Source organism: Pyrus communis, chromosome 8, assembly GCF_963583255.1.
Source record: "Pyrus communis chromosome 8, drPyrComm1.1, whole genome shotgun sequence".
Taxonomy (NCBI): domain Eukaryota; kingdom Viridiplantae; phylum Streptophyta; class Magnoliopsida; order Rosales; family Rosaceae; genus Pyrus; species Pyrus communis.
Genome location: NC_084810.1, coordinates 5,834,392 through 5,853,823, shown reverse-complemented (window position 1 = coordinate 5,853,823; position 19,432 = coordinate 5,834,392). Strand labels below are relative to the sequence as shown.

The 19,432-nt window shown below is 35.3% G+C and overlaps 2 protein-coding genes across 2 annotated transcripts; both read right to left on the bottom strand.

Annotated features, from left to right (window-relative positions):
* Positions 1–878: 878 nt before the first annotated feature.
* On the bottom strand, positions 879–4,075 carry LOC137742840 (ABC transporter G family member 9-like). Its single transcript, XM_068482787.1, has 4 exons — positions 3,971–4,075; positions 3,016–3,787; positions 2,077–2,405; positions 879–1,541 (listed from the first exon to the last, which is right to left on the bottom strand). The coding sequence occupies exons 1-4, from the start codon at positions 4,073–4,075 to the stop codon at positions 879–881; spliced, it is 1,869 nt and encodes a 622-aa protein (XP_068338888.1).
* Positions 4,076–10,001: 5,926 nt separating this feature from the next.
* On the bottom strand, positions 10,002–10,508 carry LOC137742837 (uncharacterized mitochondrial protein AtMg00810-like). The gene has a single exon (XM_068482786.1). The coding sequence runs from the start codon at positions 10,506–10,508 to the stop codon at positions 10,002–10,004; it is 507 nt and encodes a 168-aa protein (XP_068338887.1).
* Positions 10,509–19,432: the final 8,924 nt, after the last annotated feature.

Sequence of the window (19,432 nt, the reverse complement as noted above, 5' to 3'; positions counted from 1 at the left end):
CACAACCATATATATATATATATATATATATATATATATATATATATATATTCAGAGTTTAGGGCTGACATACTTGTGGGGAACAACAATTAAGTATCAAACAAAGTGCTTCCCATGCATACTAAACAAACTGGAACTAAAATGAAGTAATACATAGTTATTCACAACCATGGATCGCGGTGAAAATTTTGGAACATGAAACTTGGAGCCCAAACAAACTCACGAACAATAGGGATGGAAGTTATGGTACACTACTTGAATAAGGAATTATTTTATTGCAAGTAGCAAGGAAAGATGGTATCTTGCTTCTCTAGATGGACAAAAGATTATTAACTAGAGGATACGGAAATTTTCTACAACAGTTGATTTATAGTATGTTTACTGAGTCTAGAATACAGATATTTAACTGAGGGATAATGTTAGGGAAACCAAAATTTTAAATCAAATGATGTGGTTGAAGTGTTGATTATTAACGTGCTTATTTCATATTGGTGACCCATTATTTGGTTTGTAAATTTGGTTTAAAATTTGGTTTTCCTAACATTATCCTTAATTGAGTCATGAATGGATAAACAGTTTCAGCATTTCAAAAAACAAGGCTTGTAACTGGCCCGAAAATACTATTGTCACAATATTATTCATAGATGTAATGTCAGAGTACACCAAATGTCTACATGTTCTCTACCCTGCTAATGAAAAACTCACACAAACTGCGTATCTCACATATGTCTCTCTAATAACTTGGGAAGAAAATATCTACCCAAAAGATCAAGAACTGCAAGTATAATCTTGAAGTACTAATCATTTGTGAACCTCTCTTCTGTCTTCCCTACAAACCAAACTAGCTTGTTATCTTTGATATATAATTAACTAAAAATCTAAGGGTGCTTCTTCTTTGTAACTCCAATCCTCATGAGAGCTAAATAACTGATGAACCTGTAACCCACAACCATAATGACCAAAGCAACCACAGCACTCGATTGTCCATCGAGCCCAGCAGATTTTATGGTTGGGAAATCTCCAACTGAGCAAACCCTACCATCACATGGGTAGGTCTCACTTTTCTTGTACTGAGAACCCAGAAGGAGCCTGTAGGAGTAGTTGCTTAGTGAAATGTATTTGATCCAAGAGATAAAAGCAGGAACATGTTGAACATAGTAGCCACCAGCAAGAAGAAATGACAACATGATGACTGATGCAAGAACCGTCGCCTTTTTCTGGTCCATCACCAAAGCCCCAAGAGCAAGCCCCATGCCTTGAGCTACTAAAACACTTAGGAGCAGAGCGAACAAGGTGTGGAAAAAGTTTCCAGCCGACGGTTTGAGGCCTGCCATCCAGTATGTTATGGTGACAAATAGGGTCGGAAGGACAAGTTCCATTGGGAGGTCAGCAACAATCCTCGACATGAAATAGGAGGAGAGTCTGTATGTGCCTGAAGCTCTTTCCTTTTCAAGCATCTTGCGCTCTGGTGGAAAGGTGAAGATTGCTTGGAAGAGAGGGAAGAAACCCCAAAATCCAGACATAAAGAAGAGAAGCCCAATCTGCACGTAAACACAGCCACAAAAGATTATCAAGTTGCTAAAAAATGGTTATAATTGAGAAGCTTAAGCATTGCTTTAATTAAGTGATAAATTATGTCGTCCTATGTGCATAAACCCAATTTTCAAATTTATTGACATGTCTATAAATCAAGTTAGTAGTAGAGATTTAGTACTATTTTTGTTTGGGTTTAATATGCAACCTATATTTTCCACTATTGTCCCAAACCCAGAAAAGGAACCACTTTTTTTTCACTCTGAATAATATCAATCAAAGTGAAGGAAGAATGTTAGTAGATCACAGTAGTGGAACCATATGTAATAAATCACATTACATTCGTGATCAAGTTAAGTTGAGTCACCAACTATTCATAATAATCGATGTAGTACACTGATGTGATCTGAAGATGTTTCACCGATATTACAAATGTGGTCTCCCTTTTAGCGGATCCTTATTAACACTAAAATCTTGACCTAAATTCCTTTGAAACTGGATATTGCAAATTCTTGAAAAAGGAAAGGATGGAATTTTTAGTACCTGATCCTGCAAGTGTGCAATATCAGATTGCCACCATAGTAGGCCAACAAGAAGAGCCACAGCCAATACCTGACCAATCTTGAGACCAGAGAAGGCCTCATGCCTCCTCTCTTTCATTCCTCTCCTCAGCAACACAGAGAATTGCTGCCACCAAGTTGTGGGCCATTTCCCAAACTTCTTGTCTTGTACAGATCCATCTTGAAATTGACTGGAGTTATTGGTTTCTTGAAGTTCAGTTTTCAATCTATCTAAAAGGTTATTCTTGTAGGCCAAGGCCAGATTCTGCTTCACCTTGCTCTTATTGTAAACTGATCCATCAGGTGCCATACCTGCAGAAAATGTAACGTTTATTACTTTCACAAAATTTCACAAACATCAGATGTCCACTTGCAAACACTCTTGCACAACACAATAGCTTCTTGGCCAAAATATGAGAGCAACTTTTATGACACAAGTATCTAGACTATCGTAGCTTTTAGTGTTTTTATAAAATGCTACGTACGTAGGACTATAAATTACACATTGCGTTGTATGATTGACACGAATTGCAACATTGTATACCTGTACCATATAAGTCTTTCTCCCAAAACCTACATGTATAGTTTGTAAACTTGCACACACGTGCATGACAGGCGTCTATTGCATTTGTAACATGTACACTTGCATGCATGTCCACTTCTAGAGTTGCAAGCAAGAGATTAATTTATGGAGATGACAATAAATGTTTTTTCTCATGAATTTTAATGATCAAAATTTGTCCCCCAAGCATATCTGCTGACAATGTAACAGACATTTCCAAGACATTGAATAGGTTTATGAGGGTCTCACCGATCGATCCTAATAGACTTCCTAGAAATTTACCCTAATTTGGAGTTCAAGCAATTACTTGACTGCTGAAATAAGTAATTAAACAGATAATTAGTCAAATTTGAAACATACCATTAGCAAGGTCCAACAGAAAATCTGCAGGATTCATAGCGATCACGGGAACATAGCTAATGCCCGAAAAATAATCCATAACCTCTGACGCCTTCCCAAAATACAAACAGTTTCCTTCCGATAACAACATCACCTTATGAAACAAGTAAAACAGCCTACTTGAAGGTTGATGTATAGTCATCACGATCGTCCTCCCACCACTTGCCAAATCCCACAGTGCCGATACAATCCGCTGAGCCGTCGTTGAATCGAGCCCTGACGTCGGTTCATCCAGGAAGAGCAAGCTGGGATTTACGAGTAGTTCTTGTCCTATACTAACCCGTCTTCTCTCCCCGCCCGAAATACCCCTCATGAACTGATCACCAACGGCACTGTTCTTGCATTTGGTTAATTCGAGCTGTGTAATCACTGCATTGGCTTGCATAACCTTGTCTCTCTTGGGTAGCGTGTTGGGCAAGCGAAGAAGTGCCGTGAAGACTAGGGTTTCTGTCACCGTTAAATGCGGGTAGAGAAAATCGTCTTGCGTTACAAAGCCGGTGTTTCTTTTCATTGTGTTTGTGAAGGTTTTGTTGTTGTAGGTTATGGAACCTCCTAGTCGGCCTCCAAGTCTGCCTCCGAGTGCGGTTAGGAGGGTTGTTTTGCCACTTCCGGAGGGGCCGAGCATGGCTAAGATTTCGCCGGGTTGAACTAGGCCGTTGACGCTGTTTAAGATCACTTTCTCTTCGGACTTGGTGCCCTTCTTGGCTTTGATTTTGTAAACCACGTCTTCGAACTGTGATTTTGATCGAAATTTGAAAACCCAATGGCTTAATTATGTAAATGGTATTAAGCTTTTTCAAGAAAAAAAAAATGAAAATAGGATCCTGGTCATCAATCTCGGGCTATTCAAATAAAAAATAAATAAAATGCTTAATTAATTTTTTAGTCCCAACCCATTTCCCCTATATATATTTACCTTCACTGTGACGGGTCGAATGGCATTCTTGAAGATACCAGGGGTTTCACTGTCGGGTCTTCTATCAGTCTGAGACTCTAAATCCACCACCATCCCTTGCTCCATGGTTGTTAACCTCAAGATCAACGAGCTTTCTCCCTCTCTAAAACCCTAATCAAACCACTAGATTTTTTTTCTGGTTTTTTGGGAGTTACGAAATGAAAGAGAAGATCAAATCAATAGCAGCTGGTTGATCTCTCTCTTTCTGTCTTCCTCTTCGAAACTATAAATTTCTGGGCAAGCTATACAGAGAGTGCATATATAATTAATATATGGAAAGAAAGAAAGAAGGAGAAAACTAATTAAATTAAGAGAGTCGATCAAGTCATGCAAGAGAGATGAGAAATAACAGACGAGCCAGGCGGGGCCAGTTTGATGGGTTCGCTTCTTCAAATTCCTGTTTAGTTTCCGTGATCACAGCTACATACTCTATTGTTTTCTGTTACACTGAGACAGCACGTGTTTATATATTGCATTAGATACCAGGCCAATCTCAACAATCCCACTACGACTCTACTTCTTATACCATTACGACTTCTATTTATCATTTTATTTTCCCAGAACGTATAGTCGAAAATTTACCAATGAGTACTTCACAATAATGCCAAATTTAACCACAATGGTTAACAAAATAACCTGTCGTCTTATGACAGTTTTGAATGGTTGGCTTGTGAAGTTTTCGTACATGTGGTAGCTATTTAGGGGTTTACTATGTTGTCTTGTTTTGAGCAAATTCACCTCCAGATCATTTTCTTGGTCACTGGAGTTTTATATCCAATTGGCACCTATGTATTGTTTGAAATGATTAATGAAATATCAATCTATCGTTGCTTGTCAAAAAAAAAAACCTTTTTACTTATCTTGTGTATACGGTGGAGCTATTTATATAGACTCATTTTGCTTCTCACACACTTCTCTCAAATTTTCGGTTGTATCGAATGAATTGATAAAAAAATAAATGAACAAAATTAACAAGGGTGTGTGGAGGTAAAAGGGGTGTGTGATACACTATCCTTTGTGTAAATATTCTCCCTCCGTGGTAATTAATTAAGTGAAAATATAAAAAGATTATAGCGACTTGTGTGGAGCACAAAGGAAAGGATTCTCTTCGGATCCCTTCCTCCTAATCCATCAAGTTCGGGGATCCGGACCGTTGAAATTTGATCCAATGGCTAAAGTTATTATAACTTTTAAAGTGAGCCTCTATTTGTAGCTGTTGGATTAAATTTCAACGGTGCATATTCCCGAACTTGATGGATTAAGAGGAAGGGATTCGGACATGATCCTTTTCCAAGCAAAATGGCGCTAGGCTAAAAGAATGGTGTATTTTATATATGTGTGCATGTGTGTGTGACCACTTTTGTGTAGAATATTCTTCAAATTAACTGGATTTCGGATTTCCTGGTTACTTCAAGAAGGAATTTACTGGATTCTCCTGGTTACCTCAAGAAGTGGATCAATTACCGTTGTTTTTCAGCCTTTTCTTTTTCACTGAGTATGTTAACATTGCCCACACTCAAATTAATACTTAAAGATACTTCCACCATTGAACTTTTATCAAACTTTATAGTTAGATAAATCACTTTTTTTTTTTTTTGACAAATGATATTATCTACACTAAAATGATGGGGAAATGGTTAAGCCTCACAATGTGTTAGTAATAATGTGGTTCAAATTCACCATTGACGAGAGTCGAACCTAAAATTTCTCACTTACAAATAGAGGAATATCACCAAACTGTAGTACTAAGTGGCAGATAAATCACTTACAAATCAAAAGCAAAATTAGTTGGAGACGATTTGGTATGCATTAAATAAATGCAAACATGATTTCAATTTGGAAAGTAATTAATTAAAACACATTAATATTAGCAAGATTGTCTTATACTCATTAATTTAGTTAATGAAGTGCTTGTTATTATATATAATCAGATACTAGCCTCAACTAATTGGCATGTGAAAAGATATATGACACACCCCGACCTAAATCGAGGCATGCTGGCCATCACATGAGGGTGACGTAGTCATGTGCGTAGTGCAGAAGTGATAGAGATACAAATATGTGGGTAAATAAAAACCAAACTAGCTAATTTACACTAGGTAAGTATATAAGTGCAAGTGAAGATGTTTAAAGCATGGATACACATCATCAGAGCATAGATAACCTAAGTGCAGTCCATCAAGCTAAGCGTTAATTATACAAGACATGAAAGAAATCCCTACATTATTTGAAGTCTGTCAGAACTGCCGTAGAATCCTCGTAAGCCACCAACATGAACTTCTACCTAGAACCTAGAGGGGCACAAAACAGAAAGTGTGAGTGGGTAAAAACAAAGTTTTAAAAACATCTTTGTCTTTTGAAACGTAATAACCTCTCACCGTAAAACCCGTATAATTTCCTAGAAAATAATACTACATACGTATATAGAAATCATTCATGAAAGCAATGGAAACCAAGTATATGCCGTGTCACTATCTCAACAGTAAATATGTAAGTCAGGTGATATAAATCAATGTAAAAGTGATATGCCAGCCGAAGTCACCTAATGTGACATGTATGGCACTAAACCTGCACATAAGTCGGAACTACCTAATGTGGTTTGTACGACAGGCTGGCACCTGACTTGGATCTAAACTGAGCGTGAGGTGCGGGAGGTGAACGATCACGTGAAGGCTAGGCCCTGGCCACGGGCGGAGCATTAACACTGGGGTGCAAGACAATGAGCTCTACGTGCATCAACTCATAATCAACTACCATGCAACCATACCGTCAATATATACTCACCTGAACTTACTTGGGCCTCTGCAGCATCATGCAATATTATGCAAAGCTATACTAATGCATATGCTAAAATGTAAAGCAAACATGACATGGCATTTTAAACGAAATTCCATTTAAAACAGTTTATGGGAAACGCATATATATATATATATATATATATATATATATATATATATATATATAAACCAAAAGCCCACTCACTAGTATGTAGTAGGGTCGTAACCCTTAAGTCTCGCTTGGCTACGTTCGTCCTCCGGAAACGTCTCACCTATATGTGAAACAACTATTTTAACGTTAATTTTAAGCACATAACCAAAACTGTGTAATAAATTCTGATACGTTACTCAATTGGGATGTTTGAATATACCATCGAGGCCTACCCAACACCACGAGCATCCCTATATTTTTAGAATAATTTTTCGACGTTCCACGCACCTTCATGCGCCGGCCACGTACAGGCACGTGTTTGGCATACTGACGGAATCTTTAATGCCGTTAGGGAATATTCAGCTAAATAATAGAATATTCTGTTAACTTTACCTGACGCCGTTAGTATATTCTGTCAAAGTTGAGGGAATATTCCTCTTCCTTCTCCGGTGGTTCGTCAGATTTTGGCGCCAATCGTTGCTGCGTCGTCGGAAACTAGAAAAATTTCAAATTTAAATATCTCACTCAAATCTCAACCAAACTTCACAACTTTACATGGATTTGAAGCCCTGAAAGAGTAGAACATGTTCTTACCACTTTGAAGTCCTAAAACCGACAGGAAATAGTTGGAAAATCCTTCGATATTCCAATCAAAACTGCAACTCGAGGAACTGACCTATCCCGACGTCCAAACCCTTCCAAAACTTCTCTATGATCCATGTGAAGTTGTTTTAAGACTCCTTTGAGCCTTGAACTTCGTGAAATGTCCACGATCACGATGGAGTAGCAAAGCACCTCGCCGGAGCTCGCTAGTTCCCGGGTTTCTGAGGTCCTTTCACGAAACTAAGGGTATGATTAGGTTCCTGACCTTGCAAGGAACTCGAAAGTGACTTTCACTAGTTCGATCTGTGCAAGATAAAGATGGTTGGGTGTGTGTGTGTACGGAATGTACGGACAAAGGAAAGATCAAGAGAAAGGGTGAGGGTATGTACGTGTGTGTGAGTGTGTGCGTGTGGTCTGGATTGGGCATAGATAAAAAGGATCTTAAGTCCTAATTGGGCCACAATATTTAGGGCTTTCATTTAATCCAATAACAACCTAAAATTTTTAATTGGGTCCAAAATTATGGAAGATATGATAATTGGTCACTTTCTTTGGCCCGATTACACAATCGTTTATTCGTAACATTTTCGTTATGAACCCAACTCGGCCTTAAATCGCGTCAACACTCTTGGGACATCGAGTATGATTTAATTACGTCAATAGGAAAATAATTTAAAACCATATACATACATCCACGTCACTACGACTCGAGGGTATAATCATCATTTCCACACATTCAAGGATAAAATATATATTAATTCGGGACGGGTCATCACAATATATATAGGAAATCTTTAAGGAAATGATCCTCAATTTTTTTTATAAAAATGGGGCTTAGTTGTGGTGTCCATACTACATCGAACTTTAACGATTTGAACCATATATTTTTCAAGTTGCACATCATAGATCATCCTTGCAAAATATTGGCCAAATCGGAAATGTTTAAGACATCTAATTGGGTTCAAAGAAGTTAACGAATACTTTGTTATATAAGAAATAATGAAATTTTATCTTGATAATTAAATAGGCAAATGGTTTCAGATTGAATTGAATTTTTGCAAAGATGATCTATGAATTGAGACTTACAAAATTGATAGTTAGGATCGTTGAAATTCGATGTGGAGTGAGCCCCACACCTAATCCCTATTTTTTGGAACACACACACATATATATAGGAAGCCTTTAAGGGAAGGAATCTCCATTTTTTTAAAATGAGGATTAGTTGTGGGGTCCACACCACATCGAACTTTAACGATCCGAACCGTCTATTTTTCAAGTTACATCTCATAGATCATCCTTGCAAAATATTAGCCAAATCGGAAATATTTAAGACATCTAATTGGGTTCAAAAAATTAACGAATACTTTGTTATATAAGAAACAATGAAATTTTATCTTGATAATTAAATAGGCAAATGGTTTCGGATTGAATTGAATTTTTGCAAGGATGATCTATAAATCGAGACTTATAAAACAGATGATTCAGATTGTTGAAGTTCGATGTGGAGTGGGCCCACACACCTAACCCCCATTTTTTAAAAAGAATGAGAATCCCCTTGCATAAAGGGTCTGTATAAATATATATGTATATATAAATATAAGAGGCATGTAACATCCTCTTATGGCTTTCATTCCATACAATTAAAAGAAGGTGGAAACGATAAAAAATGCAAAAAAAGAATCAATGAAATCAAAACATGGGCAACATATGTATGCTTTGAACACATTGATTAAGATAGATCGAATCATTCGTATCGACACGTTGCATCAAAATCATGTACAAGAAAGAAAACTCTCACACAGTAGTGTTTATAGATGTGAAATTACATCGTCAAGTGTACATATCATGGTGGCATGAAACTCTTTGTAGAGAAAAAAAAAATATAAGAGAATAAATTGTACGAAAATAATTGAGAGCATCATGAAGTCTAATGCTTGAGTATAAAAAATCTCTAAATCATAGGACGACTATAGCTCAACTGAAAAAAAAAATTCAGCAAAAAGAAATTGAATCAAGAGCATGCTGATAATGGGAAAAGAATTTTCCATTTCATTAAAAAATAATAAGATTACATAATGTATATATACACAAAGCTTGTTGTACACACTTGTACAAAGTAGATTCTAACAACTAACCAACTATTGACAGTTGTAACTACTCTAACCAATTACATAGCAAACTAAGATGTATCTTTGACTATTTTATCCTTAATATGCCCCCTCAAACTGAAATGAGGGACCCAAAGAGAAAGTTTGCTTCTGAGAAGAAGAAATCAAGACTTTGACAAGGATTTAGTATAGACATCAGCAATCTGATCTTGAGAGTAGATAAAGTGCACAGAAAGAGCTTTGGAAATGACCTGTTCTCGGATATAATGATAGTCAATTTCAACATGCTTTGTGCGTGCATGAAACACTGGATTTTTAGCTAATGAAATTGCAGAGATATTGTCACACCATAGTTAGGGAGGTGCTGGAAATATGAGACCAATATCAACTAACAGCTTACAAATCCAGGTAAGTTCTGGAGCTGTGTTAACCAAGGATCTATACTCTACTTCTGTAGAAGATTTGGCCAATGTTGATTGCTTTTTAGCACTCCAACTGATGAGAGAATGACCTAAATATAGACAAAAACCACCAGTACTTCTTCTGTGAATAGAACACCCTGCCCAGTCAGCATCAGAATAAGCATGAATACTGAGAGATTTAGCACATTTAGGAAACCAGAGACCTAAATCAAGAGAACCCTTGAGATATCGTAGAATCCTTTTAACTGCTTGAAGATGTGATTGTCGCATAAATTGACACACAAGATTGACTGCAAAGGAAAGATCAGGCCTAGTCCAAGTCAAGTATTGCAAACCACGAACTAAAGCTCGATACTCAGTAGGATTAGAGAGTAAGGGAGATGAGTGATCCAATTTAGAGGTATTTAAAGGTGTGGCAGAGGCCTTCGCACCATCCATCTTGGCTTTCTGCAACAAATCAAGAATATATTTTGTTTGAGACCAAAAAAATCCCTTTGGAAGACCTCTTGACTTCAAGTCCAAGGAAATAATGCAAGGGACCAAGATCCTTGATGGGAAACAAGGAACTGAGATGAGTAATAGTAGCTTGACAAGCTTGAGAAGAAGGCTCTGTAACCATTATATCATCAACATACACCAACACAAACACCAATCCAGGATCTCTTTTAATAAACAGTGAGTGATCATTTTAAGAACCAATAAAACCCAGAGAATGTAGAACACTTTGCAGCTTTTCATGCCAAGCTCTTGGAGCTTGTTTCAACCCATATAAAGACTTTTGTAAGTGACATACATGAGCAGGTTTAGTAGGATCTTCAAAACCGGAAGGCTACTTTATGAAAACATCTTCAGAGAAAGTGCCATGGAGAAAAGCATTACGAACATCAAGTTGGTTTAAAAACCAGTCAAACTGAACTGCCATGGTCAACAAAAGCCTAATGGTAACAGGCTTTGCAACTGGACTGAAAGTATCTATGTAATCCAAACATTCTTGTTGGTGAAACCCCTTGGCCACCAACTGAGCTTTATAGCGATCTATTGAACCATCAGCCTTCCTTTTTATTCTAAATACCTATTTGCAACCCACAACATTTTGAGATGGATGAGAATGAACCAATTTCCAAGTGCCAGTTTGAAGAAGAGCATTGAATTCTTTTTGCATAGTGATAGGTATTTTACCACTTGCAAAAGTAGGGATAAAAACACTTAAAAATACTTGCAAGAGAACAAGGTAGTTGTAGTATAAACGGCTCAAGCAAGGTCATTTTCCGCAGGGATTCAATGAATAATTTGTATTCAAACTAATTCTTAATTAACTATTTGAAAACAAAGTTTAGAAGAGGTTGATTACATGACGTAAAATATTAAAAACATATTTAATTAAAAACAATTAAATAAATTGACAAAGTAAGGAAAACAAAAGAAAATAGTTTTGAAAACCAAATTGTAAAAGCCTAGGGTTCCGCTGTCCCCTTAACAATCATATGTAGATTTACCAATTACTTATGAATTACCCATGCAACTTTGAAGGTTAGGTTTTCTTAATGCATATTCTACTCGTGGTATTCAAGTTAGAATGTATATCAAACATGCAATCCGTCCATGGTATTCAAATCAATTATAAACATGCACGACTAATTACACTTTGTGAAAACCCTTTGAAAAACAATGCAACCCCTAAGACGTGATATTCATCCTAGGTGAAATCACAACTATCAATCACAAGAAGCAACACTTAATTCCCCGGTGGTATTCTAACCGAATTGCATCTGATTACTTATCTAAACATCATAATGGTAGCTAAGCATTAAGATATAGAGACAATTTAAAGCACATTGATTAATAATTCAAAGCATGCATGTATAATATCATAAGCAATTAAATAAAAACTACATATTCATGCTAAGGCTCAAGGTATCGTCCTAGCAAATGAAAATTAGCTACTAGCAACCATAAAACAAAAGGAATTTATTGAAATGGAAAAAGGATATAAAACACCTTCAAAATACAAAGCGTCAAAGCCTAGCTAAATTCTCCACGTACGTTCCCCTCTTCTAATGGCTAAAAAGTCTTATTTATACTACTAGAAAATAAAACCCTACCTTGAAAAGGTCTTAGAATAAAACTAGGAAACATAATTAAATGATAAAACAGAAAATAAAAGGTTTCCTATTTGAACTAGAATTCGGAGTTTTCAGAAAATCATACTTTTGACTGATCATATCAACTCCGATTTGGTCCTAAAAGGTCTCTTTTGAAAGCTGAAGACGTCCCCTACAAATCCTCAGAAGGAATCTTCCTTAAAATATGTCATCTTGACCTCCAAAATACTCAAAACGTCCAGAAACGTCAATCTGGGAAAGCTGCGCGCCGGGCCTTTATTTCATCGCCACGGTCAAATAGGTTGGTAAAAAAATCTGGAATTTTGATACAATCATCTTGAAAGGCACACAAACATCATCCAATTAGAATCATTCCAAAATTCATCATTTTGATCACTTTTTGCTCCAGAGAAAGTCGAATGTCCTACATTGAAAATATATAACAAAGTATCAAAATTCTATCAAAATAACTAATAAATTAATACTAAATTAGGGTAAAATATATGGTATAATATGAACTCATCAAATACCCCCAAACTTAACTTTTTGCTTGTCCTCAAGCAAAACAAAACTCAAAACCAAAGATAAAAACTAACAAACTAGAAACTGAACTAAAACTCAACTAAGACAAAATTTTTATCTTCAAGTTGAAATCCATAGAAAACGTTAAAAATTAGAACATCTTTCCAAAAGTTCCAACTAATCCCATCACAGAGTCTAAGCCATTTAGAATCAATTAGAAAAGAATTCATGAACTTCCTTTGGTGTAAAGTGAACCAACATGGCTAAGTAGACTCGACTAAAACCTTTACCTCTCATCCTCTTTATTTAACACTTCACACACATAATAACTTGATATATATTTTTTCTTCTTTTCTTCTTTTTTTTCTTTTTCTTTTTCCTTTTTTTTCATTCTTTATTTTTTCTTTATTTTTTCATTTTTTTTTCCTAGTAACAATGGTGGTCGTGCATGCTAGTTCCCTTAAGCTTTCGATCCAACCCATGTAGCGAGCTTTAGGTCAATGACTCCCAAACCACAAAGGCTTTAGGGCACTAGGTGTAGAACACATGTACGGACTTATTAACCGAGCTGAAAAGGCTATGAAACCAACTAACCACACTGCCCCATGTCAAGATTCTACCGTTTGACGCAAGAATCACTGTTGATTAGGCAGGACTGGCTCAGTTACTAGGCAAAGCCTCGGGTGGAACAATTATTACTTTATTTGTAACACATATTAAACTTTACTTTACTAAGAACAAAAATGAAAATACACTTAGACAAAAAGTAAGTGTTTCAATCTCACTCCCCACAAACCATGTTGATTTGAATGTGCAAACTTTTAAAGTATAACTCATGAATTAGTCTCTAAGCAACGATAAATAGAAAAGATTCTATTATGGGATTAACCTTCACCATGTTCATTTGTTATAACTTTTAAAATAAACTATGTATATTAACTTAAAAACGAAAAATTTTGACATGACTCAAAAATAAAAATCTAAAAATTCTTATTTCCCACCCCCAAACTTAAATCACACATTTTCCTCAAAATGTGGAAAAAAAAAATATAAATGAAAAGGAACAAAAATAATAAGTCCTAAAATAAAAACCTAAAACAACTAACAAAGATACAGAAAATAAACTAGGACAGGAAAAATAGGAAATAAAAACAGAAAACAATAAAAGAAATATAAAATAATAAATAAAACAGAAAATAAGAGAAAACAAAGAAACTGACACAACTGGGATTCGAACCTGGGACCTGGGTAATAGCAAGAGGTGCTGAGCTTTACACAACACACACGGAACCACACGTTGAGCTCTTCTCCCCTGTTCTCCATAGTCTCGAGCCCAGAGCCATGAGAGCTCCCTTTAACTGCCATACAACGTTTTTTTTAACACTTTATTTTACAATTTTAGGAAATGAAAAAAAAAAAGCTAATTCAGCAAGGGATTTACAACGTTGACAAATACATTTTCAAGCAATGAAGACACAAATATTCAAAGGTATGTAAAATTAATTAATACTTTGTTAACTTTGTTTTATTGACGTTCTACGTCTAATTATAATTTTTACTAAGCTTTCTCTTTAGGCGAATTAGCTATTACTAATATATATACAAACTAGCTTCTTTTAACTAGAGATAAAAGTATAAAAGTAGACATTTGCACTAGAGATATACCCTCTCCACATATTTTAATCTAATATGTTCTTTCACAGATTTACAAAATATGGGCATGATTTATCTTTAGTGGAAGGATGTCTGTTTATACTTTTGAATATTGGCCTTAAACCTTTCACTAGACAAACAAATAATAAGCCATGTATTCACAATAAGTTAGAAGAAGAAGGTATCTATATAAATTGATAATAGTTAATTCCTCTAAAGAGAAAAGACAAAAATGACTATTCTTACTCCAGATAATCAAAACTAAGTTTACCAATTTACATAAATCTGATCCGTCTTAGAGCGCCATTTAATTTTGTTTTAAAAATTATAAAATTGGCAAATAAACTGTTATTTAATCATAGCATGATTTGCAACACTTTCGTAACTCTTATATAACACTATCACTAAATATATTTTATTGCATAAGACACCAATTTCCATCTTTGTTGTACTAAATTGCAACAAACTTCTCTTTTCTTAGACGTTATTCAAATTCTCATTCCACGTATGTATCCAATTTCACTTACTCTTTATTTCTCAATACATTTATTTGTATAAATTAATATAACATTAGCCAAAACTGAACAACTTACAAATTATGCTCAATCTATTTTTAATAATTTTTTTAGTTGTTATTACATACGAACTTTCTTATCCCGCAGCAATGCATGGGCACCATTTCCTAGTAATTAACTAAGAGTTGATAAACACAAATTATTTAAAACAATCTCTGGCGACGGCGTCAATTTCTTGATAGAGATTTTACCACCTGCAAAAGTAGGGATAAAAACACTTAAAAATACTTGCAAGAGAACAAGGTAGTTGTAGTATAAACGACTCAAGCAAGGTCGTTTTCCACAGGGATTGAATGAATAATTTGTATTTAAACTAATTCTTAATTAACTATTTGAAAATAAAGTTTAGAAGAGGTTGATTTAATGACGTACAATATTAAAAACGAATTTAATTAAAAACAATTAAATAAATTGACAAAGTAAGGAAAACAAAAGAAAATAGTTTTGAAAACCATATTGTAAAAGCCTAGGGTTCCGCCGTCCCCTTAACAATCCTACATAGATTTACCAATTACTTATGAATTACCCATGCAACTTTGAAGGTTAGGTTTTCCTAATGCATATTCTACTCGTGGTATTCAAGTTAGAACGTATATCAAACATGCAATCCGTCCATGGTATTCAGATCAAATATAAACATGCACGACTCATTACGCTTTGTGAAAACCCTTTGAAAAACCATGCAACCCCTAAGACGTGATATTCATCCTAGGTGAATTTACAACTATCAATCACAAGAAGCAATACGCAATTCCCCGGTGGTATTATGACTGAATTGCATCCGATTACTTATCTAAACATCATAATGGCAACTAAGCATTAAGATATAGAAGACAGTTTAAAGCACATTGATTAATAATTCAAAGCATGCATGTATAATATCATAAGCAATTAAATAAAAACTACATATTCATGCTAAGGCTCAAGGCATCGTCCTAGCAAACGAAAATTAGCTACTAGTAACCATAAAACAAAATGAATTTATTGAAATGGAAAAAGGATAGAAAACACCTTCAGAACACAAAGCATCAAAGCCTAGCTAAATTCTCCACGTACGTTCCCCCTTCCTTCTAATGGCTAAAAAGTTTTATTTATACTACTAGAAAATAAAACCATACCTTTAGAATAAAACTAGGAAACATAATTAAATGATAAAACAGAAAACAAATGGTTTCCTATTTGAACTAGAATTCGGATTTCTTAGAAAATCACACTTTTGACCGACCAAATCAACTCTGATTTGGTCCCAAAAGGTCTCTTGTGAAATCAGAAGACGTCCCTTACAAATCCTCAGAAGGAATCTTCCTCAAAATATGCTATCTTGGCTTCCAAAATACTCAAAACGTTCAAAAATGTCAATCTGGAAAGCTGCGCGCTGGGCCTTTATTTCATCGCCACGGTCAAACGGCTTGGTAGGAAAATTTGGAATTTTGATACAATCATTTTGAAAGGCACACAAACATCGTCCAATTGGAATCACTCCAAAATTCATCATTTTGATCACTTTTTGCTCCAGAGGAAGTCGAATATCCTACATTGAAAATATATAACAAAGTATCAAAATTCTGCTAAAATAACTAATAATTAATACTAAGATTAGGGTAAAATATATGGTATAATATGGACTCATCACATAGCTTGTCTCCACTATGGGAATTTGGAAGCTTGTAGATAGGTAGAAGGCAAGTAATCTAGAGATATATGTGAAGGTAGAGGATGTTTGGTGGAAAGAAGGGCTTTGGGTTTATAAACCCATGCTTTGGATCTAGTTTGCATAGGATGATTGTTTGATTTAGGGTTGGAGATAAGGGGTTGAGTAATTGAGGGAGGGATAGAAGTATCTGATGTGGAAGGAGAAGGACATTGAGATAGTGAAAGGATGAGTGACTGAGAAGGAAAGAAAGTGAAGGGTGTAGGATGAGAAACATGTAATTGAGGAAAAATGAGGGTAGTAGGAATAGTAGGTGGAGATAATGGTGGAGAACTGTGATGAGATGGTGAATTTGGAACCTTAGAATGAAAGGGAAATGTAGACTCATCAAACTGAACATGTCTAGAGATGTAGACTTTCTTAGAATGGAAGTCAAGACATCTATAGCCTTTATGATTAAGACTATAACCAATGAAGAAACAAGCTTTACTCTTAGGCTCCAATTTAGATGAAGTATATGGTTTTTACCAGGGAAAACAACTGCAACCAAAGACTCTCAGTGAAGTATAATCTGGGGACTTTCAAAACAATAATTCCCAAGGTTTATAGTGATGTACATTGGGCAATTGATTGATGAGATAAATGGCTGTGGAGAAAGCCTCAACCCAGTAAACATGTGGAACCAAGGAAACAACTAAAAGGGTTATGGCAGTTTCAACTAAATGCCTATGTTTGCGCTCAACACACCCATTTTGTTCTGGGGTGTGAGGACAACTCAATTGATGATGAATACCATTATCCTTGAGATAAGATATAAACACAAAACTAAGATATTCTCCACCAAAGTCAGATCTAAATGTAACAATTTTATTTCCCAACAAGTTTTCAACAAGAAGCTTGAAATGTACAAATGTAGAAAACACTTCAGATTTACACTTGGGAGGAAAGAACCATGTATACTTAGTGAAATCATCAACAAAGATGATGTAGTACCTTTAGCCTGTAACAGAAGGAACTGGTGAGGATTTCCATACATATGTATGCAACAATTCCAAGGGTTTACAAGTAGTACTAGTTACAGACCCAAAAGAAAGTTTAGAACTCTTGCCTAGAGCACAATTGGAACATAAAGACTTGGTTATACTAGTAGAGACATGAATACTAGATGTTGAAGACAACTTATTCAACACTTTGACAGAGGGATGTCCGAAGCATTGATGCCAAACATCCTGAGATGCAGTGATAGAGGCAGCAAACACATGTTGATTTCCAGTAAGAGGGAGAGATGTAGTGAAAGGATAAAAACCATTCCTCACATGAACTTTAAAAAGCATCATCTCCGAAAAAAAATCCTTCACAGTAAAGTGAAAGGGATAAAGGTGAATAGAACACCAATTATCAATGGTAAATTGATTTGCAGAGAGTAAATCTTGTTTCAAATCAAGAACATGCAATACACTATTGAGATTAAATGTATGAGTAGGTGTATGAATTGTAAAAGAGCTAGAATTAAGAATAGGCAAACATTTGCCATCACCAATGTAAGCTTGTTTTGGACCAGTGTATGCTTATGGATTTTGGAGATTGGCATATGGATTTGTCATGTGAGAACTAGCACCTGAATTAAGAAGCCAAGTAGAAGTACCAGATTGAGAAGACTTGGCACTGGTGCACATAGTAGACTAAGAAGATTTGATGCCAAAATTAGGATTAATGCGTTGAGGACATTGAATGGCTTAATGATCATATTCTCGACAGAGTTGACAGTAAATTGTTTGAGCAAGTGTAATTCTGGCGTGAATTGTTTGAGCAAGTGTAATTCTGGCGTGGATTGGTAGATCGATAATTGGAGAAATGTCGATCCATTCCACGAGGTTAAGATTGCCTAGGATTTTAAGAAGGAAATCAAAGGAAGCGAGAAAGAAAAAGAGGATTGGGAGGAAGAAAGGGGATCGAGAGAAGGTCATTAGATAGAGGCAGTTGATACCATAATGGGAAAAGAATTTTCCATTTCATTAAAAAATAATAAGATTACAGAATGTATATATACACAAAGCTTGTTGTACACACTTGTACAAAGTAGACTCTAACAACTAACCAACTATGGACAGTTGTAACTAATCTAACCAATTACACAGCAAAGTAAGATGTATCTTTGACTATTTTATCCTTAATAGCTGATAATGTATTAGGAATAAAATATAAAGTAAGAGAGAATAGAGAGAGATTAAGAGAGAAAGTGGAAGAAAAACAAGCCGCGCTTACTTCTTATTAGGTGCCTATTTATGTGCATGCGAATGAGAATTGTTGGATCACAAATTGATGATAATTGGCAATTTTTATTATAGTGGCTACTCATATCATCAAGGGCTATTCAATCAAGTTTTACCGTTAATGTTGACAAAGTAAAGGGTTGGCTAAATTGAAAAAAGGAAAATTTCATTTTTAAAAGCCATTGGAAAAACGTGGCACAAGGAACCTATGGTTTAAACCCCAAAAGTTATTCTTGGATATATGTGATGAAGTGAACTAAAATCACTTATGACATAATATTTCTTGATAGAGTCAGACATAATATACTATTTTAAGCGCAACCATATTTCTATAAGTATGGTTGTATTTTAAGCGTGAGACTCATAGCATTTGAAGGCTGCACACTACTAGAGAGTTTTGAGATTCTCTCTCTCTCTCTCTCTCTCTCTCTCTCTCTCTCTCTCTTGAAACAATCTATAAAGAAAATAGAGCCATGAATTCTTATTTCAAGATTTCAATTTAAGAGCATAAAGCTCAAAATATGTATTGAGTACTTATTTAAGATAAAGTTGGTTAAATTGCCTTACGAACTTAATTATATTATTG